The 27,819-nt window shown below is 40.8% G+C and overlaps 2 protein-coding genes across 15 annotated transcripts in view; both read left to right on the plus strand.

Moving 5' to 3' along the window:
• GOLGA4 (golgin A4) overlaps nt 1-8,293 on the plus strand; it is a 73,327-nt gene extending 65,034 nt beyond the window's left edge. For 11 of the 12 annotated variants that reach the window (XM_051798675.1, XM_051798667.1, XM_051798676.1 and 8 more), the window contains 4 exons: nt 391-494; nt 3,055-3,141; nt 5,461-5,524; nt 7,569-8,293. In XM_051798675.1, coding sequence (XP_051654635.1) covers nt 391-494; nt 3,055-3,141; nt 5,461-5,490 — 221 coding nt within the window. In that variant the 3' untranslated portion in view covers nt 5,491-5,524; nt 7,569-8,293. The remainder of the gene's footprint in view (nt 1-390; nt 495-3,054; nt 3,142-5,460; nt 5,525-7,568) is intronic. The other variant, XM_051798668.1, reaches the window with a different exon arrangement.
• Nucleotides 8,294-25,989: 17,696 nt separating this feature from the next.
• Nucleotides 25,990-27,819, plus strand: part of ITGA9 (integrin subunit alpha 9) — a 223,113-nt gene continuing 221,283 nt past the window's right edge. For all 3 annotated transcript variants that reach the window (XM_051798702.1, XM_051798703.1, XM_051798704.1), the window contains exon 1: nt 25,990-27,065. In XM_051798702.1, coding sequence (XP_051654662.1) covers nt 26,899-27,065 — 167 coding nt within the window. In that variant the 5' untranslated portion in view covers nt 25,990-26,898. The remainder of the gene's footprint in view (nt 27,066-27,819) is intronic.

The raw sequence follows: 27,819 nt of genomic DNA on the forward strand, positions 1-27,819 counted from the left end.
AGTAGCAGGGGTGCCCTCCTCTGGATTCATTCATGTACCTTATAATTCTTTTTAAATGGTGGGGCCCAGAATTGCCTGCAGTATTGAAGGTGAGACTGCACCAGTACTAAATACAGCAGGATAACCAACCTGTCTTGGCTGGCTGGTGATGCTGTGTTTGATGCACCCCAGGATGTGGTTTGTCCCCTTAGCTGCCAGGGCACGCACTGCTGACTCCTGCTGAGCTTCCTGTCAACCAGCAGCCCCAAATGCCTTTTAGCAGGGCTGCTGTTACTCCATTCCAGGTGCAGAATCCAGCATTTGTTCTTGTTCTATTTCATGCCATTGGTGAAACTTAGATTCATATGAGTGACTCTCAGTATAAATATGCTCTTATTTTTGTTTACACAGATGGAAACCTTCACCATACTGATGTTTCCATTTTTGGGGAGCCTACGGAGTTTGAATACTTGAGGAAAGTGCTCTTTGAATATATGATGGGTCGTGAGACAAAGGTATGGAAATTTGCATATGGTGACAGGTGATTCAGGTTAGAGTACAGTTTAACACCCTTGCTGTATAGATGTGAAATACCATGTGTTTGTGATTTGTTACATGGTGTTTATTACTGACACAGGATTCAATAGACTTTCACATTTGTTTTCCAAAGAGGGATGATCCATAACTTAAAACTTTGTCAGCATGCCAAGATGAGTGGCAGGGGAAAGAGGCTTTCACATCTCTCACCAATGTACCTATGAAAACAAAAACCTTTATGGGTAGATACAGTTTTATTAGCAAAAGTCCTGTTGTCAGTCAGTCTTAATGTGCCAGCACCATATTAGCAAAAGTGGTCTTTTGATGTCATCTTGACGCAAACATAGCAGGTAACAGATTAAGTAATAGTTTGTTAATAGCTCTGAAGATGATGAAATATCTCTTCAGTTTTTGCTTAAAGATGTTTTATAGGGCTCCCACATCTCTGTATCTTAGATAATAGTAATTTACTCTTAAAAGTAGTGAAAAACTGTACAGTAGGCTTCTTGTTGTATGCTGCAAGCTTGTGAAATCCTAAATTGGAATTTTACTAGCTTCTTACAGTACCGGTGCTTAGAAATTGACCAGGTTCAAAAGAGGTATGTTATAACACAGATATTTTCCTTAGATGATAAATTCTATGTGGATGAATTTTTGTATTTGTTTTTTTCCTCCTCTCTGGAGTTCTTCCACTGTTGCCCTGCTTTCAACTTAGACTACTATAAAACAAAGAGTTTTTATGTAGGTTTCTATGTTAATTAGCTTTGTTCTCATTGTACTCTGTACAGAATAAAACTTGGACTGTGCAGAACATCTTGTCCTTATGGGATTCCTCATTCTCTCTCTATTTATCCCATTTTTCATTGTGATATTAATTCCTTTTTTATTAAAAATAAAAATCCCTGATCCAAAAACCCCAGAATCACTAGTTACCTTCAAGCCTGTGGCTTGTTGGATAGCTCTCCTACTTAAACAATGAAATAGTTAAAGGAAAATACCTACAGTAGTAGATTTTATGATTTTGAATTGTGAGGGACTTAGACAAGTGAAAATGCTAAAAAAATATGTCAGCAATGTTTCAGCTTAAAACAAGTCTTGAAGCAGCTTTGGACAACTATTGCATATAGCTGCTGCACATAGCAAGTTTTCATTCAAGAAAACCTGATCTGAAACCTCTTTTTTGCTCATCAAGGCTGTCTGTCACTGATCTTCAAAACATTTCTGTACGTGCCTCAAAACTTTGGAGTATAAATTGTTACAGTTTTTTTTTTCTTTTTAACAGTGTTATACTAGCATTTGCAGTTGATTTCTTCAATAACAGCAACAAACTACCATCAATGCTAAAGAAAATTGTCTTTAGGTCTCTCTTCTGTGTTTCAGGCTCCAGTTTTGCTTCAAAAAGTAGTTTCAAGCTAATTTCATCTACTGGTTTTCTTTCAATCATTAGATGTGTTGCTAGAAGACACTGAGCTTAGTATCTGCTCTCGTCAGGATTGTATCCCATAATCTTAAATTTACGGAACTGTGTCTTGAGAACTGGTTTCATCTTGCTACACTGACTGGAAAACCATGAGCAATGATGGTGCAATTGATAAAATTTTTTAACATAGTCTTAAGCACATGCTTTTTCTCCCTCAACACAGTCCTGGAGTTAAAAGATCTGTATTGTGATTTATCTCCTGAGTACAGATATACCTTTCTCTCAGCTTTTATTTCCCTGGACCAGAAGAGGCATTTTTTTATCTAATTGTCTCTTGTAAGATCATTTGGTGGCCTTCCGCTGTGCAGGATCTCCTTTTATAGTACAAATATATATGCCATGTCTCAAAGGTGATTCAGTAGTGGAGTTGGTGATGTCTATGGACATGTTTCCTCTTTATTTAAAGAAGTTCAAAGGAATCTGTGCAAATTATCTAGGATGGATTGCCATTTATGCAGCCTTGTAAATGATCCTGGAATACTATCAAGACATTAATGAATGCACCAATTAGGTTATAGTGCTGGAGACATAAGAGAAATGTGGAGGGTTGATACAAATTTTAAGAATCAGGAATTACAGTCATAACGTGTAACCTGCAATCTGTCACATTCTTTCTGAACTGCTTGACCAAGATGTGTACATGTCTTTGTGGGGGGACTTTACTGTCTTGCCCTCCAGTCCAACTTTATTTGTCTCTTTTTTGGCAGGATACATGAAAGGAGATTGCCAGCTTTTCCTAAGCATGCACTTTGTTCAGTATGCTGTCTTATTAATGGACTCTATTGTTTGAGCATAGGTACCATAGAGCTCACATCATATTACAGTAGCTGAAGTTTGTGATAATGTGAAATGGTGACCCTTTGTTGTTTTCATATAATTCACAAAATATGTTGTGCATATACAGTGTGAAACAAATAGTTATACCTTACTGATTTTACTGTTTTCCATTGACATTAGTACAAATAGCATACAGTATTCTTAAATGAAATTCATTTTAAAATATTACAAAGCATTTTCGTGCATGTGGAATTACTTATAGATGATATACATCTTTTTAGACAATGGCCAAGGTTATAACAACAGTGCTAAAGTTCCCAGCAGATCAGACTCAGAAGATACTAGAACGAGAAGATGCTCGACCAATGGTAAGTTATATAAGTAAGCCAAGTTTATGCACGAGTGTTAGGTTTCAAGAATAATGAATTAGAAACTTACCTTTAAGTCTCCTTTTACCTGTGTCCGCATTCAAGTGAGCTCCTTTTCTTCCTTCTTCCTTCTTCTTCAGTGGAATATCAAATTTGAGCTCTAGATTTGAATTTGTAACAAGAGTGAGAAAAAAAGCAAGCATATGAAAATTCATGTTTCTTAAATTCAGAAGTTTCTGTGGAAGGCGTAGCAGTTTTCATGAAAAATGTATCAAGAAACATTTTTTCAGTCCTGGAATAAAATTTCTGACAAAAACAAGAGTCAGCAAAAACATTTTGCTTGTAGAATGTAAAACTAATTAGCTCTATCACCTGGGATATGAGTTTGAAGTGAAATATGTACAATTTTATTTTAAGCGTGTATCCTAACAAGATTGGGGCTTTGTTTGGAGTTGGGGCGTTTTTGTAAGTCTGCTTTATTTTTGTACTGAAAAAACATGAAAATATGTCAGTTCACTCCGGGTCAGGAGAGGTCAAAAATAAAGAGTCTTCAACACTTTGGTGTTGGCTTTTTCCCAGTTTCAATACATTTATTATGTGACATTCGCTTGGTATTTACCAGCTGATCTATTTACCAGAAAGGGAAACTCGGTTTGAGAAGCAGACCCAAAAGAGGTTAAGGTTACATGAGCATAACCATTTCTTTGGTATTACTGTTACTGCTTTATGCATTGGAGCTACTTTTTATAAAAAAAACCTGCAGTAATAGTCTCCTGTACATTGTATCTGGAGTCAATACTGTGATCCCTCCCTTTGTGGGTCAGCTTAGTGAAATATTTAGGAATTAAAGTGAGAGGAAGAATACAATTCTGTTTCTCTCACTGGCCTTGCATATATATTTATTTAGCGCTTGCAAAACCAGAATAAAATAAAAATTTGAACATTTTTACATTTCGTTTGAAGTAGTTACATTAAAATCCTGTTGATCCTTTAAAACAAATTTTAAAAAAAATCTGTATTTTTCATCTGCTTGCAGTATCACATCTGAGTAAAGTGTTAAATACTTCAACATTTTCCTGTACAGTTAGTATGTTTGAGAATGTCTTGCAATCTTAAATATTTAAAATACTTTTAGAAGTATATAAATATTGATAATACTGCAGCTCCAGTAAGTACCACGTATCCCAAACATTATTTTATCTCTCTGACATTCAAATAAGAAGCTGGGGCTTTTTTATTTCATTTTGTTTTGGCAAGCTAGAGTAATGTTTAGGAAACATTTTGAGATCAGAGAGATGGACCTTATTTTGCAGTCACTTCAGCTTTTTGATACTTGAAATCTGTTCTTCCTACAACAGACATTCACGACTTCTGATATGAAATAAAACTTTAATTTGAATTTATCCAACAAGTTTTCATCCTTAGTATTAAATTTTGGCTAAAATATGTGGTGAGGGTTATTTTGCAGGCTGCGAGTGCTTTGATTGGTAAGGATATCGTCATTAAAAGAGCTTCATGTCCTGATGAAAAACTACTTGGATTTCATGTAGCAGTCCCTTCTTGGCTCAGATCTAGCCTATGAATTTTCTCCTTTCCAAATCTACAGAGATTGAATTAGACATCTAGTGGATACTCAAATACTAGGGCATATTATGAACGAAGTGGGGTTTTTTTTCCCCTTCCCTTTTGAAGTTAACTAAGTTTGTTTGCACAAATTATTTTGGGTGATGAGTCTTTCGTAATTCTGTTTAGAACTAAAAAGTTAGAGAGATCTTTATGAATTATTCTGTAAAGAAATATGCTTGATTTGTTAGGGTTTTATGTATTGGCATTTACTTATGTGGTAGTAATGTTTCTCCACACTTAATATTGGATTAATGATGGTATTTGAAAATATCCAGTGTTAAGATCTCACGAACAATAAAGTTCTGAACTACAACATAAATGTGCATTTTAACATAAAGCTTGTTTGTATTTTAGTTTACTGCCAGAACTTATGTACTTTTAATGTGTAAACTGTTAACTAATTGTGCTACTAGAGTAACTGTGTGGTACTAAGTATCTTTTATTAATTATATACCCTCTTAGTGGGCTTATATTTAATAGGTTTCTGAAAACTTGCAACAATACAAGGCCAATAAACATATGCTAGATTAATGTATCATTTTCACTAATCTAGCTTTTACTACATGGTACTGTGTTCTAACTGCAGCAATCTCATCAGTAAACTGTAGATGTCCACAGAGCTCTTATCTATTAACACTATATAACACTGTTAACAAAGTAGTCCAATAAGCTCTTTTCTTCCTGGCTTTGTAGTTTGCCTCACCTCGCAGTGGTATCTTTTGAATATCCCTTCAGTCTGTGCTTAGTTAGCATGTGGGTGAGTGAAGTCTAATACATACTTGTTTTATTTGAAGATGGAACATGTACTATGAGATTAATCGTTCCTCTCCTTATTTTCTTGCCTGTTTTCCTTTGTTAAAAATCAAATATTTGTTCTACATGTGTATGATAAATTTTGTTCTACTCTTAATCATGTTTTGCTCTACAAAGCCAAGTTTGAAAATGGTAAATATTGATTCAAACCAGATGTTTTTCAGTTATAAGCATAACTTCAAACATTGATTGAGTACAGAAATATCTGAAAAAAATTCAGATTTTGAATTAATTAATATGTAATATTGTATTTTATTGCACTTGGCTTTGTTTTGTCTTTATTCACTTTATGAGTTCCTTTTTTTGAATAGGCAAATAAGTCAGATTTGTGGGAGACATGCTGCACTGCTTGAAATGAATTACGTCTTTTAAATGTGAGATTGAATTATCCTAGAAAAGATTGATGAAATATTCTCTGTAGAGGGATTAGGATATGATTGCATGTAAACATATTACCTTTCTGAATCTCAGCTTTGGTTTGATATCAAGAGGAGTTAAAGCAGAGACATTAGGGAGAACAATTAGGTGAGCTTTATGCTCTCAGTTTATTGTGCCTTTCTTCAGGTTTTATTTAGTTGCTTTCATTATGAACCTGCAATGCTAGTTGTAGCATTATGGGAACAGAACAGCTGACTTAGGCCTAAAGATGCAGGTTGCATCAGACTAGCCAAGCTAAACAAGCAACACACAAGCAATAGTGGTTGAGAGAGGAATACAGTATGGAAGTACAGAGGAAAAAGCTTTCTGTACTGACTGATAAGCTTATAATTTGAGTCACTAGTGGTGTTTGATATATAATAAACTCTGCAGATAAATTCTATAGGATATGGTCAGCTCAACTTTTCTTTTCCTCCTTTGCAACTGGAAAGTTTTACACAGTTGCCAGGAATTGATTGAGTGTGCGTGAAGCATTTGCTGTCTCTTGGCTGGAATGCAGTTGTTGGCCTGCAGCACCACCACAGCAAAACACATTAACTTAGGCTGTTTCCATGGCTAGTTACCACAATGCTGTTGACAGGTTATCTTCCTCTCTTGCAGTCATGCAAATATAGCCTTCAACACAAAATAATACTTCTTTCAAAGGAAAAAAATTGTTCATCTTAGCTAACAGTCATGATTTCTACTTTGTGATTTTTTAAACCTTTGAATACAATGGGGAATGTATTTATTGCACTTAAAATGCAATAGAGTTTGGACTGTTTAGACTACTAGCCTTGATCACTTCTGACAAAATCAGCAACTGTTTTTTCTAGCCCTCTGTTGAAAAGAATTGAATTGTTGATAATGATGGAACAAAGCTATTTACAACACTATTTCAGAAGGTATGTTTGAAACTTACGTTCCTGTCATGCTGTCTATAATGCTGGTGTAAAAAATTCAGGTGTTCTCAGCTGCATTTGAAACACCACAGAAGGGCTTGTTGATGTTGACCTTAATGTCAGCAATTATCTGTTACACTTTCATAACTTTAACTAGTATATATGTAAACTATTCAGACCTCATTATTGGATTGTAGTTGCTTACTTCATCTCAAGTATTTTTGCCCTTTATTCTTGCATGTATATACCTTAGAAATTAAGGTGATGCTGACTTAATTGTGAAGGCGGTCAATATTTTTCTGGTAGAAGAGACTTTTTGCTAGCTCCAATATTATACATTATCATTTCAATTTTGATGATAGGCCTTTATGCAGAGAGGACAACGTTGTGTTTCATCGGATTAATATGCAGAGACGTGGTAGACTATTTCCAGTGAGACTTCTGACTGTTTTACTACAGCTTATTTAATTTTCATCAATTTCTCAACTGTGTTGCAGATACTGGTATAGAATTACTTGCTCAAAATCAGTTAATAATTTGGCAGTTTGACTTACCTGAAATTCTTCTAATCATACAAGAAATAATGTCATTATTTTAATATTAAGATCTTCTAAGTTGTTCTCAGCAATCTAACATTTGTTCATTTCTTCTAATTTTTCATTCTTCTAGTCATGGCTACGACCATCTTGAATTTGTGATGAGAATGTCTCACGACACTGCTGCTTAGAAATGTGTTTATATCTCTTTTGTTGTCCCTTGAAAAGGGACAAGAAGAAAAGCTATTATTCAAGGTCACAAATGGACAGCAAGAACCAAAACTCAACACCACCTTTGGACCATGAATATAGTTAAAACTGCCTTGACAGAAATGCTAATCAGGGGTTATTTGATGATGAGTCTTTCTCTTCTATTGAATACTGTCTTCTATTTTGTGTTAAAGGTTATTTTTTTAAAGGAGAGAAAAGACTATCCTGGGAAGGAATTGCCCACTACTGTATCTTTATACAGGTTTTACTGGGTGTTTTTTAAGAGTTGAAATAAATGGTTTGTTTCTTCTATTTATTTTTTTTTATTTTTGAATGAATTGTGCAATACATTTTGAATGAGTAGTGGTTGAGGAGATTTTTCTGATGAACTAGGAACTTCTGTTGACGATTCTCTCCTAATTTGATCTTGATTGTTTGCTAAAGGTCACTTCTATATGCTTTTGCCTACAATAAATCCAAGTTGCAGTACCTCATTTGTTTACTCCTAGCTTTTGTACTTATATTTTTGTGGAGAAAAGGTATGTTCCTGTAAATTCTTGTAAATAGTTAATACATAACTGATCTGTGACTGTTGACAGCACTAATCTAAATAGAGCTGAGATTAAATAAAGTTTATTTACTGTATAATTTTGCAACATCTTTGGTATGATTTTTCTTTTGAAAGGATCCACCAGTATTGTTCTTATTCCTGTCTGAGACATCCGTAGGTATTTCCAGGCTGATATCACTCTCATAAGAAGAGCTACTCAAGTACATTAAACTGTAAAAAGTCAATGGAGACCTTCAGATTTTCAAGGGAGCACAACCTGTGAAACAGACACGTGGTGAACTGAAAAGCTGATGTGAGAATGTAGCAAGTGGGGAAGCTTGTGTTGTAAAGTTTTAAATTATCATAGAATCACAGAATGATTTGGGTTGGAAGGGACCTTAAAGATCATATAGTTCCAACCCTCCTACCATGGACTGGGATACCTTTTACTAGGACACATTGCTTAGGGCCCCATCCAATTTGAACACTTCCAGGATGGGGCATCCACAACTTCTGTGGACAACCTCTTCCCACTGCCTCCCTACCCTCATGTAAAGAATTTCTTCCTATCATCTTATCTAAATATCTCCTTTTTCAGCTTAAAACCGTTCTGCCTTGTCCTGTCACTATCTGCCCATGTAAAAACTTGCTCTGGAAGGCTGCAATGAGGTCTTCTGAGAGCCTTCTCTTCTCCATACTGAACAACCCCAACTCTCTCAGCCTGTCTTCGCAGGAGAAGTGCTCCATTCCTCAGATCATCTTTGTGGCCTCCTCTGGACCCACTCTAACAAGCCCATGTCTTTCTTGTGCTGAGGACCCCAGACGTGGACACAGCACTGCAGGTTGGGTGTCCCGAGGGCAGAGTAGACTTGACTTGCTGACCAGTCCTCTTTTGATGCAGCCCATGATATCACTGGCCTTCTGGGCTGCAGGCACACACTGTTGGCTCATTTCCAGCAAGGAAACCCCCAAGTCCTTCTCCACAAGGCGGCTCTTAATGAGTTCTTCTCCTAGTTTGGACTTGCCTCTGAGATTGCCCCAACCCAGGTGCACTTGGACTTGTTAAATTTCGGTAAGTTCCTATGGACCCACTTCTCAAGTTTGCCCAGGTCCCGCTGGATGGCATCCTTCCATCTGTTGTGCCAAATGCACTGCTCACCTTTGTGTCATCTGGAAACTTGCTGAGGGTGTACTTGATCTCTGTCTGTGTCATTGATAAATTAAAAGAGCACCAGTTCCAAGACAGACCCCTGAGGGACACCACTCATCACTGGCCTCCACCTGGACACCGAGCCGTTGACCACAATGCTCTGGCTGTGTCCATCCAGCCAATTCCTTACCCTCTGAGTGGTCCACCCTTCAAACCCATGTCTTTCTAATTAGGAGAAAAGGATGTCACATGAGACCGTGTCAAAGGCCTTACAGAGGTCTAGGTAGATGATGGTAGATGGTCCTTGCAGTCACTCCATCATAGAAGACCACCATGATAGAAAAGAAAAGAAACCAAGCTGAATTCATTTGCATAGTTTTGTATCCTAATGAAACTGGAAGTGAAACAATTTGAGTGATCCAAGGTCTATTGTGGCCACTAGCAGTGTAAAGAATATGTTGGGTTTTAAATTGCTGATTAAAGTCTAAAGACACAGGTTGTCTTTGGCAGTTAAGGACCAAGAGTTAACATCTTCATTTCCTCCTGCCTTGTCTCTGGCAAAACCGGTTTTTTATGCTGCTTTGTTATTTATAGCTTCTGGGGTTTTTAGGGGACAGTGGTCTAACTTCTTCCTTTTATGAAACATCAAATGTATCAAATTTGCTTTAAAAGTCCACTCCTTGTAACTGTTTCCAGTATAAGCCCATCTCACTCCTACTGTTGTGTAGCAGAACAGCATGCTCCAGCCTGTCACAGCAGCAACCTTGACCAGGCTTGACATAGGTATGTTTGGCTTTGAAAAAAGCATATTCCTTGCATAACTGGCTGAGGATTTGTGGGATTTTCCTATTGCTGTCATTACAGCAATCTAAAACATATATCTGAGTTTTGGGGTTCCATGTAAGGTATATGTTGTTGTAGGCTTTGGGAACTTAAATGCAGGGATTTATTACTTTGACAGTGAGTATCACTATGATCACTCTTGTCCTCCCAGGTAAGCTATTTTTCACATTTTCTGTTTCTGTTCTTTTCCCTTTCCACGAAAGATACTAGTTATGGACTGTGCTTTGTCAAGCATGACCTAAGTGCAGTGGAAAAAACTGTAATAGTCTGTATAATATTCATACAACATTGGATGGACTAAATAATATTTTCTTCCCTTAAATGACCTCATTAAAGAATGCAAAATGGATTAGAGAGTCATTGTTTTTTTAAAAAATAAAATCAGGTAACCACTACCCATATTCACATTTTGAAAAAATGTTTAAGGGTGTTATCCCTTATATGTAATTTGTTAGCAATCACATTCCTTATGGGAATAATGAGAAAGTGTGTTAAGTACAACAGTTTTTTTCAGACTGAAGTTTTAACTGCTTCTAAATTTTTTTAAAAGAGAATGTGTACATAAGGCATCAGTTTACAGTTTAAATAAATGAAACAAGTTAAGGTGAAAGCATGAAACTGGTTGCTTCACTTTGAGTACTGTTTTTTTTTGTTGTTGGAGTGTCAAATGATTCTAGTAGTGCCAATGTGGGTATAAACTAATATGCTCCAGACCAAACCTACTTGTGATTATAAAATGTCCTTGTTTAGACACACATCGGTGAAAGTCAAAGACTTTATCAAATAATTGCTTGCCTTTTTAGCAAAGGTTAGAGGTTGCCAAACTCATTTAGACTGGATTGTTAAAGGATGCATCTGAGAGAGAAGATATTTTGATTTTCTTATACTGAACCTTACCTTAGTCTCGTATAGGCTCCCCTGGGGCTGGAAATGGTTAATCCCAAATTAGTTTCCAATGCAGGGCCAATGGAGAGCTGCGGTTTGCCCCTGTGAAATTAGCATATTACAACAGACCGGAAGGGAAGTTGTTGGCAGAGAGAATTGGAGCCATGAGGTAGCCAGGGGGGCCCCGAGATTAGGGGTGCCCCTGGGCACCCCGTGGCCCCAGCGCTATGGCCAGGGCTGCGGCAGTTCTTCGCCATTTTTCCCCCCCTGTGAGCGGGGCAGTCAGCAGCGGCGATCGTGAAGCAGAGCAGAAAGAATTCCAGGCAGAGGAGAGAGAAACTTCAAGCAGTCTTGCTGCTACCTTCCCCTCAATGGCAGGGGGAGGGAGCAACTCAAGTTGAGACTGAAGCAGAAGAGGGACGGGCCAAGGGCTTGGAGGTGCCCTACGTCAGGTTTGGATGAGGGCAGCCGAAAACCGAAGGACAAGGAATGTGGGGGATGGCCTCCCGTTGCCATATGGCAGTGGAGCTGAGGCTGCAGCTGAGATAGAGAGAAGCCAAACCAAGCAGGCTTTTTCTGTGCAAGGACTTTAATGAAAGCTATTTGGGGTATAAGACTGAGCAAAAACCCAGAAAATCCTGCAACCTGGGGACAAGAGTGGACCTGAAGTGGAAAAGTTCCTGAGTCTTACTCCCTGGGAGGAACCTTCACGAAGCAGGGGGAAAGGATTCAAAAGCTGACTCCCTGTAGCTCATAATGCAGACCTGGTGTAGCAAGTGTTCCCTTGGAGTCCAGGAAGAGACCTCGGCAGAGGCTGAGCAGCTGGTGGGGATGCAGAAGACCCCTTCCCTGATACCCCAGTGAGAGAGAGACATTAGCTATCGCCCTGAAGGTTCTTCTTCTGGATTGATGTGGCAGGGCCCCAGGGGTGGTGGAAATTGTATTAATACTGTGTATTTATCTGCTTTTTAGTTTCTATAGTTTTTATTCTGTTAGTAATAAATTTTGATATAATTTCCCCATGCTGAGTTGTGCCTGTCTGAAAACTTCTCTTACATTGAGGCAAATTGTGGGGGAGGTTGGAAATTGGATTTTTAGGGCTCAAACCACTACAAATATATATATATGAGATTTGTAATTTTATGGACCCATATGCATGTGTACAGAAAAAAATGTGTAGATCTGTTTATAAAGATAAGACTTAAACAGGTTTATCAAGCATCCTCTAGTGTCCAGTTTAGATGAAAAATACCAGGTTTTCTATTCATGTGTTATTTCAGTGCTGATACTTATTAGCAACATACTATTTTAAACTTTTCATAAAACATTATCTACAAATCCATCCAACTTCCAGTTATGCCATTTATAGTATCTCTTTCTGTGTGATCTGTGCTAAAATTTATTTTCTCTCCTACACAGTACATGGTATCTGGTTCTTTCCTCTAAAATGAGCATTTCAGACTCTGTAAACTGGGAAGAATACTGAGAAGATTGGTTTGATTTTTGTCATTCATACTGTCATGGTTTGAGATAGCCCCAAAATCCAATCCCCTAGCTCCATTCCTCCTCCCACATCTCAACCTAATGTGAGATGGGTTTTTCCAGACAAAACACACCAGACTCAAAGTGGGGGAAAGGGAATATATTACAATGACTGTACAAATAAATACCATATCACATTATACACACGATCACAAACTATCTCTACCATGACATATGTATTTACAATGATCAGACCTCTTCTCCCCTCCAAATAAAAGTCCAGGAGGGAAAGAAGGACAGATCCCTTCCAGACCTTAAGCAGCAGCATCTTCTGAGGCAGCAGTCTGTCTGTCTTCTCCTCATGCAGCAGCTGTGGCTGGCTTTCTGCCAACACTCACGAGGGAGGTATTCAAGCCTCTCTCGGCCCCATCGCCTCCAACCGAGGGGTCTTCCGTGGGCTTCGTAAGCCCAGACAAGGTCGTATCACCACGTCATATCACGAAGACACAGGGGGTCTTCGTGACGGTCTGGTATCTCCAGGAGACTCAGCTCCTTGCAGGGCCTCTGTGCCCTGTCTCTCAGGCTGCCACCGTGGCAGCAGTGCAAGGGGGGGAGCCAAGGTCAACTCTCCCCGCATTCCATCTGGCCGTCCCGGTCCAGCTCCAGGACGCTCTGAGCTTCTCAGCTCCTCTCTCTCCGGTACTGCTGTACTCCAAGGCTCCTCTCAAATAGGAGTCCATCTCCCTCTTTTCTCAGAGGGATCTCAAAGGAGTTTTAGGGGATCTGGTAGAGTCTTACCCCCAGAACTCTGTCTCTCAGCTGCTGGTTCTCTTTCTCCCGGCTCTCCTTCCAGGAGTCCTTTCCCTGGTGCTGCATGTTGCTTCTGCTGCTCCTTCAGTTCAGGTGTTATCTGTCCTGGCTCTCTGCCACCGTTTCTCTGGTCAGTGCCGGCTGCTGCTCTGCGCCCATGGAGAAAACATCTCCCGGCATAACTACAGGCACCTAGCCCAGCTTTATGCTGTTCCAGGTCCCTGCAGCCCCCCAGCCAGGGGCTGGGAGGCCCCAGAGGGCCCAAGGGGCTCAGAACCCCTTCCTCGTGGCTCTACAACATGGCCACCTCTCCTACAACAACCAAACTACAACTCATCTTTTCCGGTGAGCTTGTGGGATGTTGACATTTTTGCAGGAGCGCCCATTGGACAGAACTCCAAAACTTCCAGGGGTTTCCACCCCTTGGGGTCTACCACTTTTCTTAGCCTCTGGGGGAAAACAAGATCCAAACCACTACACATACTCTTGCATACAATCCTATTGTCCATCTGTGTGTGTTACAGAAAATAATTTTTTTCCTCTATGGAGTTTGTAAAATTGAGAAACTTATTTTTCATTTGCTTTTTCAAGTAAAGGTAGCTTTTTTGCAATGTCATTACAACTTTATTGTGGCCATCAATACGAGCAGAAACTGGCAGCTGCTCCACTATGCATGGAATATCAAGACCAAGCTATGGAGTACCTGTTCCTAGATGCTGGTCCTCAAAAGCATTGCTAGTGTGGGATTTTCAGACTCTGGTTGTGTATATTCATAATATGACAAATTAGAAATGACAGAACAGAAGAAAGTAGAAAGTTGCATGTTCTTCTCCATCGTGTCTATCTGTGATTTAGGAGTTGCTACCTTTAATTTTCTTTTCTCTCTCAGGCTGTCATTCACACTGATTCTAGTCTTCCTCTGTTAACATTGAGTTGGTATCCTGTATGCATTGGAGTAATTTTAAAGGCACATGGACTCAAAGGAAGTACATCTGTGGAGAATTCTTTTGTTGTAGAACAGTGACAGCCATTATTTCCTGCAGTTGCCACTAAATACCACGTGACATTTCATAGAAGTGGTAATTCAGCTCGTAGTAATCATGTGTTACTTTATAGCTGTGCTAGCACGTCATGGTACAGCAATGGATGCTGATGGAGATAAGTGTGGTGCAGGAATCTGCTGTGACATGACTTGGTTCTCTTGGTTGTGGCTGCCAGAGCAGTCCAGGTCACCTGGTGGCCACTGGGCAAATGAGCAAGGTAGTTGTTTTCTAATTAGGCGTGTTGCTTTAACCAAAGATTTGTCAGGTACCTTTTCCAAATGGAGACCAAGGCCTGCGTGGCTCTGGGGGCTTACCAGGTCCAGGGTCTGAAGGGCGTTGTGAGTGCTGCTGCCAAAATAGGTCTGTGTGCCTGCGGCAGAGACACCTTTACCTGATTGCCTCTGGTTGTATCTTGACAGCTTGCACCTCCAGCGTTTCTGTAACTATTTAATTTTCTTAAAGGAAACGGAGGAACAACAGAGTGTATGCAGTGTATCCCCAATTACATGGCCCTTCTAGAACAGTGGTTAAATAAGAGGAGAAAGAAAAAGGAGGAAGGATAAGGTGAAAATTTAGGGTCTTCCTTTATGGTGAAGGAAATTGTTATTAGGCTGAGCTGTATTCAGAGAATGAATGTTTTTCTTGCCTGCACTGAATTCTAACTGAAGCATGTTTCCACATTGAAAGAAACCATCCCCACCTTTGAAGCCCTGCAGCCACAGTGAGTGCTATCTGTGTGTTATTTAAAGCACACCACACTTCAGCCCCAAGATTCCAGTGTGCTACTCAGTTAAAATATGATCCAACTAAAAATTCAGTACAGGATGTGTCTAGCTCAGTTAAATGTGGAATTTTTTTCCCCTCTTAGCTTCAGAGATAGCACATTCAGGACATAATGATTCTCAGGATGCTAAACTGTTTGAGATGAAGCACAGTTTCTGTGTATTTTATGCAGGTTCTGCTGTGGTGGGACCTCATTTCTAGGGGGGACTGATTGAAATGTTGCTATAGATACAGGTTGACCAGGAGAGATCCAGGTTGTATGTGCTTTTCCTGAAGATGATGATAATCACATGCTACCTAAAAATACTATGGAAGAATTTTTACTACATGCTACCTAAAAATACTATGGAAGCTGGTCTTACAGTGCTCTCCTTATTCAACCAATGAATAAACACAAAACTGCCATACCAGTCCATGGGAATCTGGATGTACCTTTATCCATAGTTCTATCTATCCTACATCTCTTGGGGGATTTAACATTGGTTTTTTTAGATGTGACTTGCTCAATACAATAATAGAGAAAGGGAAGAATGCACCAGTGGCAATGGCCAGCATGAATTAGGTCTTCCAAGGAGACATGTTTGCTTTGTAGTGTGCTGCTCATGGCCATACATAGGACCTGCTATGTTTAGGTTTTTAAGCATAGGCAGATATAGTGCCTCAGTTATTTGTAGTGATATGAAACCTTTTTTTTAGAAAGATGATTAGAGAGAGCCTTCTCTGCTTGGAAAGCTAAATTTGACCTTGCGCCTTCTGGCTGGATGCATGTGGACATCTCAATAAAGCAGCAGGGCAAGCCAGAAGTTTTGGCAGAGCCAGCAGCTTCCTCTAAGCAAGAGCACTGCAGACCAGAGAACTGCTGGGCAACAGCCAACCTTGCATTGTACAGGCAATCTCTTCAGCTCCTCTTTTATGTCCAATTATTTGTTAAACACTTTATTTAATTTGTCTTCACTGAGCCTTTCAGGGGCTTGTGCATTAGGGTCTCTTTTGAAACAGGTTTTTAAACTGGCAGAAGATGAGGGGTGACTTTCAATGAGCTGCTAGACAGCATGGGTGTCTTGATTCCTTTATATAATGGGGGAAGACTGAACATAAGAAGCAAATGCATGAAATCAACAGCTTATTTTTAGGCTGAGAATAAGAGTGTATTTCTAGGAGGGTTGTTGACTATAGGGAAACTGGAATTAACATTTACTTTAGATAAGCTCTAATACTGACTAAAAATAGAAGTTAATTTCTGTATTGTAGACATCCTTCAGCAGGATCCTGTTGGTTTTCAGAAAGACTTTTGTGGCTGCAATTATGGCATACTATACTTAGGGAATCAAATAAATGCAGAATATCTCCTATGTCACTGCTACTGTCAACTAATTGTGAGCATAGTTTGTTTAATGTTTTGCACTGGGATGCCTGGACTGATTTATCATGTGTCTGAGAAGGCAGGATAATTAGCATCTCACCTGATTTCATGTGCACTGTGACCAGCCCAACCAGTCTGGTTCCAGATTTTTTGATGATGTTGCTGAGGACAGAAGCATGGTTTGCTTTCACCTGGAGCACGCAGGTCTCCAAGCACTCACCAGGAGGGTGGGAAGCATAACATACTCTTAATTTTTTCCAAAGGTTATGCTTTTCTCTGAAATTGGAGTTGTAGCTGAGCTTGGACTATTTATTTTTGATGGAGGAACCTCTACCAAAACCCCAGTCTCACAGCTTGGGCTTGACAGTCACTGTCTCCATTTTGGAAGACATCCCAAGATTTTTCTTACACTGCTACTGCCACATGGCCTGTTCAGGACTGTGTAACTTTGTTTTAATAGAGTGATACTGTAAGCAACTTATTAGAAATCAGCAAGTGAACCACAGAACTGTCACATCGACCTCCAAATTTGTCCTATTTTCTTGCTGGTCTATGGTATGACAGGGACATCAAATTCCTTCAGATTCTTCCCAGAATCTCTTTTATAGCAGAGTCAGTCACTGAGGTGTGTGAATAATGTTGTTCCTAAACAAGAAAGCCTGCTGTGTTATTGCAACTGCTGTGCTTCTCTGTTTACATTATTTGTAGCGAATATCACTCTGGGGATTGCAAATTCTTTGCCTTAATTCCACTGATTTAGATTGAATTATACCTGCCAAAACTTCTGTCCTATAGGGTGGGGGGTTGAGGGGTTTGTTTTGTTTGGCTTTTTTCTTTTTTCTTGTTTGCAGTTTTTTAATTAGTGGCATCGACACAACATCCTTCTTGCTATCTGGATGCTGAAATTTAGGTTTTTTCACATTATTAACCTGGAGAACTATGCTGCTTCTGACATATCTCATGCCAATAACAAGTCCTATGGAGTCCCACAGTTTACTTCTCTGAACTCCTGTATATGTATAGTACACAACAACAATTCTCAACATAGTTGAGATTTCAGGAATAACTGGGTTGCAGAGAATCCCAGATTATTTGGTTAAGGGCTCAAGCTTTTAGTGCTCACACACACAACTGTAGGAAGTGCCTTTTCTGCGTGTGAACAGGTTTGGATCTCTTAAAGATGATAAGTAGGCTTTTGTTCACATGAACTTTTCACACAAGGACCGTATGATAGAATGTGGAATAATAAACATTGAGTGGCTGAATAATAGAAAGCAGATGTGCCAAGAATGCAAACAAAATGTTTGAAAACTGTGCTGTAAACTGGACCTTTCAACAAATGGCCAAAGCTTGTGAGACCACTAGGATCTCAGCCTTACAGATTTTAAAATAGAGGCTAAATAGGAAAGTAGAGACACTACTTCAATGTATAAATCAATGAGATTTAATATCGTATGGAAAAATGGTGGATCACAGGATCCACGAAGTGGTGAGTATTCCATTACTTTCTCATATCTACTACGTGTTTCCCACTTGTGATTTTTTCTTTTGATGTAGTCAAATGAGAAAAATGAAACAAAATCCACTTGCGTTTGGCTTAAAAATTCTGAATAGTCCAGATCCATTAAAGCTTCTGGAAAGTCCTCCCTGACTTTCTGTGGGTTATGTCCACGCTGTTGAAAAGGACCTCCATCTATCTGTCTGTCTGTCTATCCATCTATCTAATTATATAATCAAATATGTAATATCTTTGTCTTAAGCTGTAATTTTATAGAAAACTAAGACACGTAAATTTAACGGCATGTAAACTGGTATCATTTTTGCTTAGTTAATTCCACTCAGATGTAAAACTCTATTTTTGAAAACAGGATAGTACATGGTTTATAATACTGTATTTGTTTTGTGTATCTCATCATCAGCTGGTTATTTAAGTTTTACCACAGTGCAGCTAGTAGGAAGGATTAGCTGTCTGTAAAGCAGCAGTTTCATAAGCTGCTGTGACAGTGTTGCTGAAATATAGACTGCAGCATGGCTTTCCCTGCCTTGGGGAGTGATAGGTTGTAGCTGTGCTTAGCACTTTAAATGTGCAGGTTGAAAACAGTGGGATTTTTGTATGGGAGTGAATATTTAAAAAATCTCATTTGTAATTTATTCTCTTCACTGAAATACTGCAGCATGTTGGTTCTCCTTAGAAGAGTGCCCCATCGTCCTGGGGATCTTCTACAAGAAGGGAGAAGAGCTGCTGTTGGCTTGTAACTTGGATACTGACCAAGTATAGGGCTCAGCTACTTACAAAAACTGTCATAAGGATTCATTGTGCCTCTATGTCTCAGGTACACGTATTCTTGTCAGCCTGAGGTTGATATAGAAACTGCAGGTTTTTGGCAAGTCTAATCTCCTCCTGGTCCCAGACAAAGGACAATAATTGGTAGGGGAATTTGATTTATCATTTCTCTTTGATGTATTTCTCCAGGTAGCCCAGCATTTTTCCCAGAAGTCCCAGAGTTAGCAGTAAAGAGGTAGTCTTCTAGGAAAAACAGCTCTCTTATGAAAAGTCACAATTTCAGCATTCACCTCCATTACTTATAATACCCATGAGGTTATTAAAAAGATCATGGAGAAGAGCTATAGCCTGGACCGATATCTATTGAAAGCCAGTGTTATGTTTTTCTCCAAATTGCATGGTTCATTCAACAGCCCCATCTAGTCTGAGTTTAAAATTCAGCCATGGGTGAGAGCTCAGTAGATAGTCAAGAAATATTAAGTTAGATGAGACTGAGACCATGCTAGAAGCAAGTTCAATTAAGAGCATATCAACCTTCTTAAGTATGGGGATATCCATAAGTTATGTTTTAAGGCTATCTATATTTGGTTACATTTCAGTGATCATTTAGGAGGTACTGCAGAGGCTAGCTTTGGTGTAGGGCGGTTAGTATTTCTGGAGTTTCTGTTTAGTCACAGATGAGTCAGAGGTTTTATCTCTTGATCATTCTTGAAAGCCTAGCTTTGGGTGCTCTAAATTGTCCACTGGTGGAGCTTGACTTTTCCTTAACCACAGCTCTTGTATCTTGATAACCTGTCTCCCCTCACAGTGGTCCTGTTGGGCATCTGTCAGTGGAGATGAAAAAAACAAAACTTCATCATCATTTTGCTTAAGAGAGGCCTCAGGGGGCTGGTGTAGCTATTTTAGGGGTAACTACCTGAGACGTGTTGCATGTGCTTTTGGAATATATTACTACGTGGCTTTTTTTTGGATTTACACATTCTTATCCACTGGTCTTTCTTATAGCATGAATATAACAGAAGAAATAGCACAGAGAGGATTTGATTACAGTATATTGCCAGTTGTGTCTCCTATTGTTAATGGTGATAAAAGCTGTGATAAAGTGATAAAAGGGTTGAAAAATCCATTGATCCCTGGGCTGTGGTAATAAGGTTTGGTTTGAGTGACTGACCACCATATCACTGTTGTCAGTAAGAAATAAAAATGTGTAGTGACAACCCTACTAGCGAGACCAACGCTAGTGAAGAAAAAGCAATTCAAAAGAAGTCTGTGTTTGTGACTTGCAATGTGTGTGTACATTTTTAAATATGTAGTATATGAATATGTACAGCAAGAGTGTATTTCTGACCACATGAAAACAAATGTATGACAGCTGTCAGAAAATGAGAGGTGCAAAATATGATTACTATTAATGTTAAAAGTACAAAAGGTAGCCTGAAACCCAGTTAACTCCAAACACATGGTTGGCTTCAGGTCTGCCATTCAGTTCCCCTTAGGTCAATAAAGTACAAGCATGCTCTCATATTTAAGCATGTATTTAATGAAGCACATACTGTAGTTGAATAGAGGCTACTGAGTAGATGTCTGTTACATGAGTATGAAAATGCAGACAAAGACAGACAAAAAAAAAGTTAGGATAATCCATCAGATAAGAAAAATTTACCTGATGGATTTTTTTTTCTTTTTTTTGGCTCAGATGAATTTCTTCAGTTACTGGTATCCAGCATATGATAAATGTTTTACATTATATGATGCATTTTCATTTGGGCACAAATTGACCATAAATCAGGCTGAAATAAACCCCAATACTGAACCAAGTCAAATGTTTTAAGTGCAATGTTAATGCATAGTTTTAAAGGGGATAGAACAATGGTTGGATCACTAAACAATCTGGATTGCTGATGAAACAGTACCATTTCAGAAAAGAAATCCCTTAAACACCTAAGAGGGGACAATTGATTTTGTAATATGAGGCTCTGAAAATTCTGGCTTTCCACTTTATTCTTTTAGCTATTGTTATGAGAAGGTGATCTTTGATTAAGTCATCAGCTTCTGTATCTCCTACAATTCGCATTGGCTCATCTAGTCAGTAGTGGTATCCCCCAGGGATCAGTGTTGGTCCTAGTCCTGTTTAGTATCTTTGTTGGCGATCTGGATGGGGGAGTTGAGTCTACCATCAGCAAATTTGTGGACAACACCAAGTTGGGTCAGTGTGTTGATCTGCTGGAGGATAGAAAATATCTGCAGAGGGATCAGGACAGGATGGGTAGATGGACTGAGACCAACGGCATGAGGTTCAACAAGACCAAGTGCCGGGTCCTGCACTTTTGCCACAACAACTCTGTGTAGTGCAACAGGCTGGGGGCAGAGTGGCTGGAAAGCTGCCCAGTGGAAAAGGACCTGGGAGTACTGGTTGACAGCCAGTTGAACATGAGCCAGCAGTGTGCCCAGATGGCCAAGAGGACCAATGGCATCATGATGTGTATCGGTAATGGTGTGGCCAGCAGAACCAGGGAAGTGATTTTTCCATTGTACTTGGTGTAGGTGGGGCTTCACCTTGAGTGCTGTGTCCAGTTCTGGGTCCCTCAATTCAGGAAAGACATTGAGGTGCTGGAGCAAGTCCAGAGAAGGGCAACGAAGCTGGTGAAGGGTCTGGAGCACAAGGGCTATGAGGAGCAGCTGATGGAGCTGGGGTTGTTTAGCCTGGAGAGGAGGAAGCTCAGGGGTGACTATATTGCTCTCTACAACTATCTGAAGGAGGTTGTAGCCAGGTGGGGGTCAGCCTCTTTTCAGGACAAGAAGACAGAGTCTTAAACTGCACCAGGGGAGGCTTAGGTTGGACATTAGGAAGAAATTTGTCACATAAAGGGTGATTAGATACTGCACATGGAGGTGGTGGAGTCACTGTCCCTGGAGGTATTTAAGGAAAGACAGAATGTTGCACTTAGTACCAGGGTCTAGCTAACGTGGTGGTGATCAGTCATAGGTTGGACTCAATGATCTCAGAGCTCTTTTCAAACCTAATTGATTCTGTGATTCTGTCTTCCACCCACATAAAACTTCTAAGATTCTCAATCTGCTTGGAAAACGCTAGTATAGCTGTATGGAAAAGGTAAGAGGTAGATTGAAGAGCTAACAATAGCAAATAACAGTACCAGCAAAAGAATATTTTTCCTTCTTTCCTATTTACTCCAGCTGGAGAAGTAGCTACAGAAAAATGCAAGAACAGACCAATAGGAATTAAATGTGTGTATTATGTGAGGAGATCAGTGTAGTCACCTCATTCAGTTTTTCAGTGGGAACTCAACCTGAACATGTTACCTAGCAAAATTAATTCATCTTGCATTTGGTGCAGAATTGAGGGCAACATCTCCTTAATTTAATGGGAATAAGGTAAAAAGGTGTAGTTTGTACCATGACAAATAGCAGTCTAGATTTTGCCTCTAAGTCTAGATGCTGCAAGTGATTTGATGTCTGACAGGCTGAAATGGTACAAGTTGAAATGTAGTCAGCTTCGTTCGGTGTGGCTTAGTAATTGCCAGGGACAGAGCTCTGTTCTGTCCATTCAGCCATTTCCTGCCATCTGGTAGGCAAGTGAGTATGGGGATTTTCCTCTTTATCCAAAAGATGTTATATTTATCTTATTTTATGTATGTACATATATATAAATACTTTGGTATATTAGAGTTACTCCTTTTGTGCATTCGTTACAAAGGAACATCCCTCTCTCTGACAGTTTCAGCAGTGATGAGGGCTTGAAAAGAAATGAGGAAAGAGGAGAAGTTTTTCCCATTCTCCTTGCACTGCAATGAAAGGTGGCAGTGCTTTTATTTCTCCTTCAATGGGGCAAGCAACCATAATCTATTTTCAGAATGAAGCCACAGTGGAAGAGGAATTGAAGAGGATGCTCTTTACCTGGTAGGCAAGAAGAGCTACAAAAAAATGTCTGGAAAACATCTCATCCACTGAAAGACTAAAGAAGTTTCGTCTCCTGAACTTCTTACAGCTGAGTCTGAAGGTGAGTTACATCACAGAGTTCTGTGGGAACTGACTGAAAAGAAACTGCGGTATTATCATTAGGACCTGATTTACAAACAGAATTACTGATCTCCTTGTATTGAGCACTTGTCAGAGAAATACAGAGAATGCACACGAAGAATCAGCAAGTCTCACCAATGCAATGGGAAACCTTTAACCCAAGTTCAGTTAAAACATTCTTACTACTGAGCATGTACTGACATAAACGTATGAAAAACGATGGGGAGAGGCAGCAGCCTTTATTACTGAGATCATGAGATGCCTTTGCTTTGTTAGCATGTTCCTGCTGATGGATGCCAGGGCAGGAGAAGGGGGTGTTGCCCTGACCCCACACAGGAACACATCCTCTCCCCAGCTGTGGCTAAGAGCAAGCAGGAGGGAGCTGGAGGATAGGTAGAGAAATCTGCACCCAAACAAATGGGGCTCAAAAAATATGATCAAATAAGCTTACAGCAACTGTACTTGTAAGTTGTGGGTGCCTGTGGGAAGTGAAAATGCAGTTACATGTGGATATAAACTGGATTAAAACAGATGGTTAAACCTCAATCACAGCACTGCATTTGATACAAATGCAAGGAAAGGCAAATGATAAGCAGGGTCTTCAGATTAAGTAAGGTATTGGTAAAAATAAGGAAAACAATATGGAATTCACAATGTGCAGTATAGGAACAAATTTATATTTTATATATATATTATATTTATACACACACACACATATATGAATCATCTCTGAAGTGGCATTTTGGCAGGGTAAGCCTCCAAGAGGGCAGCTTATCTGTTAACGCTAAGTCTTGATGAACCCCGTCTGTACACAGCTGAATCTTTAAGAAATGCAGACATGGTGCATTTGTTTTCTTTTTCTTTCCACAGTCAGAACATTATTGTACTGGACTTTTTTTTCCCTGAGCTCTACTATTAATTAAAAAGTATTGTTAAGGGTGCTATTTCACTGACAATTCTCAATATACAGATAACTTTTCTAATTTAAAAACTAATCTGGCGGCTGAGCCCTGCCAAAATACAGTGTTCAATTAATATAGGTGGGTGTAAAGTACAAATTAGCCCTATGGTGCAGGTATGGAGGCTCCCTAGATGATACAAACTTCAAGGTTCATGCAGCGAGAAAACGGATATAGAAGTACAGATTATAGTGATTCCTGTTCTGAACGGTTCTTTCACGAAGGGTTGGCATACAATTTAATGTATTATCCCATGTTCTCAGCCCTTAGTTTTGCCATATTCATTTAACTGTACATTATTATTACCCTTGTTGCTGCATTGGATGCTTCCCATTGCTTTCATAAATGGCATGCCAGAATTTTATCAGCTAAACTTACGCCATTGAGACAGGCAGTTTCTATTTCTGTTTGGACTGACAAAATTCCTGTTAGATTTAACATGAGATGACTTCGGTATTTGGATGTGCAGTAAAAGAAAGAAAAGGATGGAAGTACTGTGTTCCTGGCCTTTCCCTGGATAATCTTCTTTGCCAAGAATGGAGAGCTGAAATTTTTGTGGACTGACACAATTTCTTATATATCACTTCTAGTTGAAATAAGTCATCCCAAGAGCACTCTACAGCATGAGAGACAAGTGTTCCATTCACCTCCTCTAGCTGCTTTGCTTCCCTCCTTCCCCTGGTGATGGATGAACCTATTGCTCTCTCCAGCATGTCATCCCACATTTCCTTTAACTTTGTTGGAGAGCTGCCTGAGCATCGCTCAGTGCCCAGGTAATTAATTGAAAACCCCCATGACTTCCTTGCTTCAAAAGGCAGAGATTTGACTTTGTAGTGCTAATGAGATTGAATGTCATTTGTGGAATTTCCTTAATCATGGCATATTGACTTTCTGCCTAAATCAAATTACTTTTATCCATGTTGATTGCACAGTTATAAAACCCCCATGAAAATCTTTTTATTAAATGTTATAAATCTCCCTGCTAATACAATGTAAATGCCCCATTGTTTTCACTTGGTGCTTTAATGAGCAAATCAGTTCTTGCAGTTTAATCACACACTGAAGGCTGAAGTTACTGATAAAGTGACTCTTCCTTTTTATTTGATATTGACCACTGTGCCACTTAACTTTAAAACTAGAAAATTTTCACTTCTCCATAATCTTGGTCATACTTAGATGAAGAAGACTCGCACTACTCCAACCTTTTTATAAGCCACCTTGAGCAAGAACACTAAATAATTATACCACTAGGCTTTACACAGCCAATATAAAACACCTTGATGATTGGAAATCCCTTCCTTCACTGATCTTTTTTTTTCACCACCAAATTCTGTAGTTATTACTTCTCTACTTAACCTGTCCCTGGAATATTCCTATGCTAATGTCCACTTTCTGGCATCACAATCAACATCAAAAATGGCAGTTTCTAAATAGCAACATATACCTGTGGCACCAGAGTACTTGCTCTGAGGGTGGTGTTCAAGGGCAATGATTGCGATCAATCTTTTTCCTGATGAGGATGCTCCTTAACAAAAACAGGCTACACTTTTGAAAGAGCCATGTAGACACCATGAAACAGTTTACCACAAAATTCCTTCCTCGCTGAACACAAGTCGTGGTGCAAACCCTTTGCAGAAAATGATTACACTTTCACCAAGAGCTTCCTTCACTGAAAGAAAATTCGACCTGCAAGAGTGTTTTCCCATGCCAGCTTTCCAACAGCCCCAACATCCAGCAGTCTTCCCTGGAGATGCTCTTGTCATCACAAGTAAATTCCCCATGAACCATCATGTGCGTAAGCAATAAGTACTGGACTTGCTTGCTGATCTCCAGTGGCCTGCCAGAAGAAGCAGCTCCTTTTGTATCAGACTTCCTGGCCCCTCTGTTCCCAGGATTTACTCTGCTTCTCCTGATGCACCTCCTCATGGATAAGGGGTGTACATGGAATTAAACAGCTAGAGTCAACACTAACAACAACAAATTAAAGTCACTGCTGAGAGAGTATTTCTTCTCTGAGATTCTGGGCTTGATCCTTAACAAGAATCTAACCACAATCTTTTCTGAATCATGAGCACTAAAATGTATTGCTTTTTACTTTGTTAAAAGGATGGGCTTTGTGGGCCCAGGGTTTTCTAGCACATAACTCCTCTCCCCTTCTCCTTCTGGGTGATGATCACCCTTCTCTTATTCTTTGGAATAGACTATCTTCTTTCCTTTGCTTTGGCTCATCTTTTATTATATATTTGACTGATTATTTTTGCTCTCGGTCACATTAAAGTATTAGAGCAATTATTTTCAGCTTTTACTTAGCCACAAAGGTTGCTGCTTCTTTTTCAGACCTGAAGTACTTATGCCAGAAAACACAGGTCTGATTTTTTTCCCCAAAGTATTTTCATTACTATTGCCCTGAAAAAAGACACTGCCTCTCCTCATGGTTTCCCTTTTCCCCAGAAAAATCTCCCGTGCAGCATGATGTCAGTCAGATCTTTCTTCTGACACCTGCCATGAAGCGTCCCTCTCCACGTGCCAAATTCAAGCAGGGCTGATAGCCTCAAACTAATGACGGGAGGGCAGGACTGATTCCTCCACCATCTCTTTCTGCCCTCAGCTCTGTTACTTCCCTCTTCTCCTTCTAGAGGCCGACCAGGGGAGCGGGCCAGGGGTGCGCGAGAACAGGAACGGGTGGAAAAAAGAGAGAAAGCCTCAGCTGAAAGAGAGTTTCGTGGAAGTGAGGGACGCTGAGCGGTGCCGGTGGGGCGCTGCGCGGGAGGAGCCGAGTGGCAGAGCCGAGGATGGTGCCTTTCGGAGCCGAGGGGCGGTGGGTCCGGGAGCGGCGCGGCAGGACCCGCAGGGGCCGCCAGAGGGCGCGAGGCGGGCGGGGCGCGCAGTCCCTGCGGGGCGCGGCGGGGCCGGACCGGGCCGGGCCGGGCCGGGCGGAGACGCGGGGCGGGCAGGAAAGCGCCGCGCCAGCTTGGAGTCGTCGTCGGGGGCAGTGCGGGCTTGGCGGGCTGGGGCTCGTCGCTTAGAGGCGCCTGTACGGGCGGCTGCTTCGGGGCTCGCAGGATGCCGGCGGCGCGACGGCGCGGAGTGCGAGTGCTGTGGCCGCTGCTGTGGGTGGCCCTGGTGCGCTGCTACAACGTGGACGTGGGGCGCCCCGTGGTGTTCCAGGGTCCCAACGGCTCCTTCTTCGGGTACTCTGTGCTGCAGCACTACCACGACAGCACGCGGTGGTGAGTAGTGCGGCCCCTGCGTGCCCGGGGCTGGCGGCGGGGAGGCGATCGGGCGAGTGCTGCCGGGACATCCGTCCCTTCTGGCAGTCGCGCCTCCTGCAGCGGGGCGGCGGGACCCGAGTACCCCTCGCAAGGGCGGGCAGCGAAGGGGCGCCTGCGCTCCGGCTGCGGGGGGCCCTCCCCACGCTCAGTCCGCCCCGTCGTGCGGGTGCGGTGGGGGCAGCGCCGTGGCTCCGCGCCCCTTGAGCGGGAGGGATTCCTCTGAGAGGGAGCAGAGTCTCCCCGCGCTTGGAGGTGTTTTAACACCGGGATGCCCTTCTCGAGCTGGCGACAGGCGCTCGACATTGTGACCTCACTGTCCTCAAGTGCCAGCCTGCCCCTGGCCGATGCCTCCGCGCTGTGCGCGGTCCCGCTTTCTCGCGGGAAATATTTAGCAGCTCATCGCCCTGACAGAAAGTGCACGGGATACAAAATGTGATGGGTCATGCCGTGTTAACGGGAAAGGTTTCTAATACCGATCATCTCCAGCGGGAGCAGCGCGCTCAGCGTTGACGGAGTCGATATCCCTGCACTCAGCCTGGCGAGGGACAAAATCCTTCCGGAGGCTGGAAAGACGCTTCCAAATTGAGAGGCGTTTGTCCCCTTTGTGTGCCCGCTCTTGGCGTGAGGCACAGTAGAGGAAATGTCTATGTAACTTAAAAAAAGAAAAGACCGATGAAAAGTAAGTTTATCTACATCTCAAAAAATTATGAAA

The sequence above is a fragment of the Manacus candei genome, unplaced genomic scaffold, assembly GCF_025592945.1.
Source record: "Manacus candei isolate 608988 ecotype Guabito, Panama unplaced genomic scaffold, ASM2559294v1 h1tg000049l, whole genome shotgun sequence".
NCBI lineage: Eukaryota > Metazoa > Chordata > Aves > Passeriformes > Pipridae > Manacus > Manacus candei.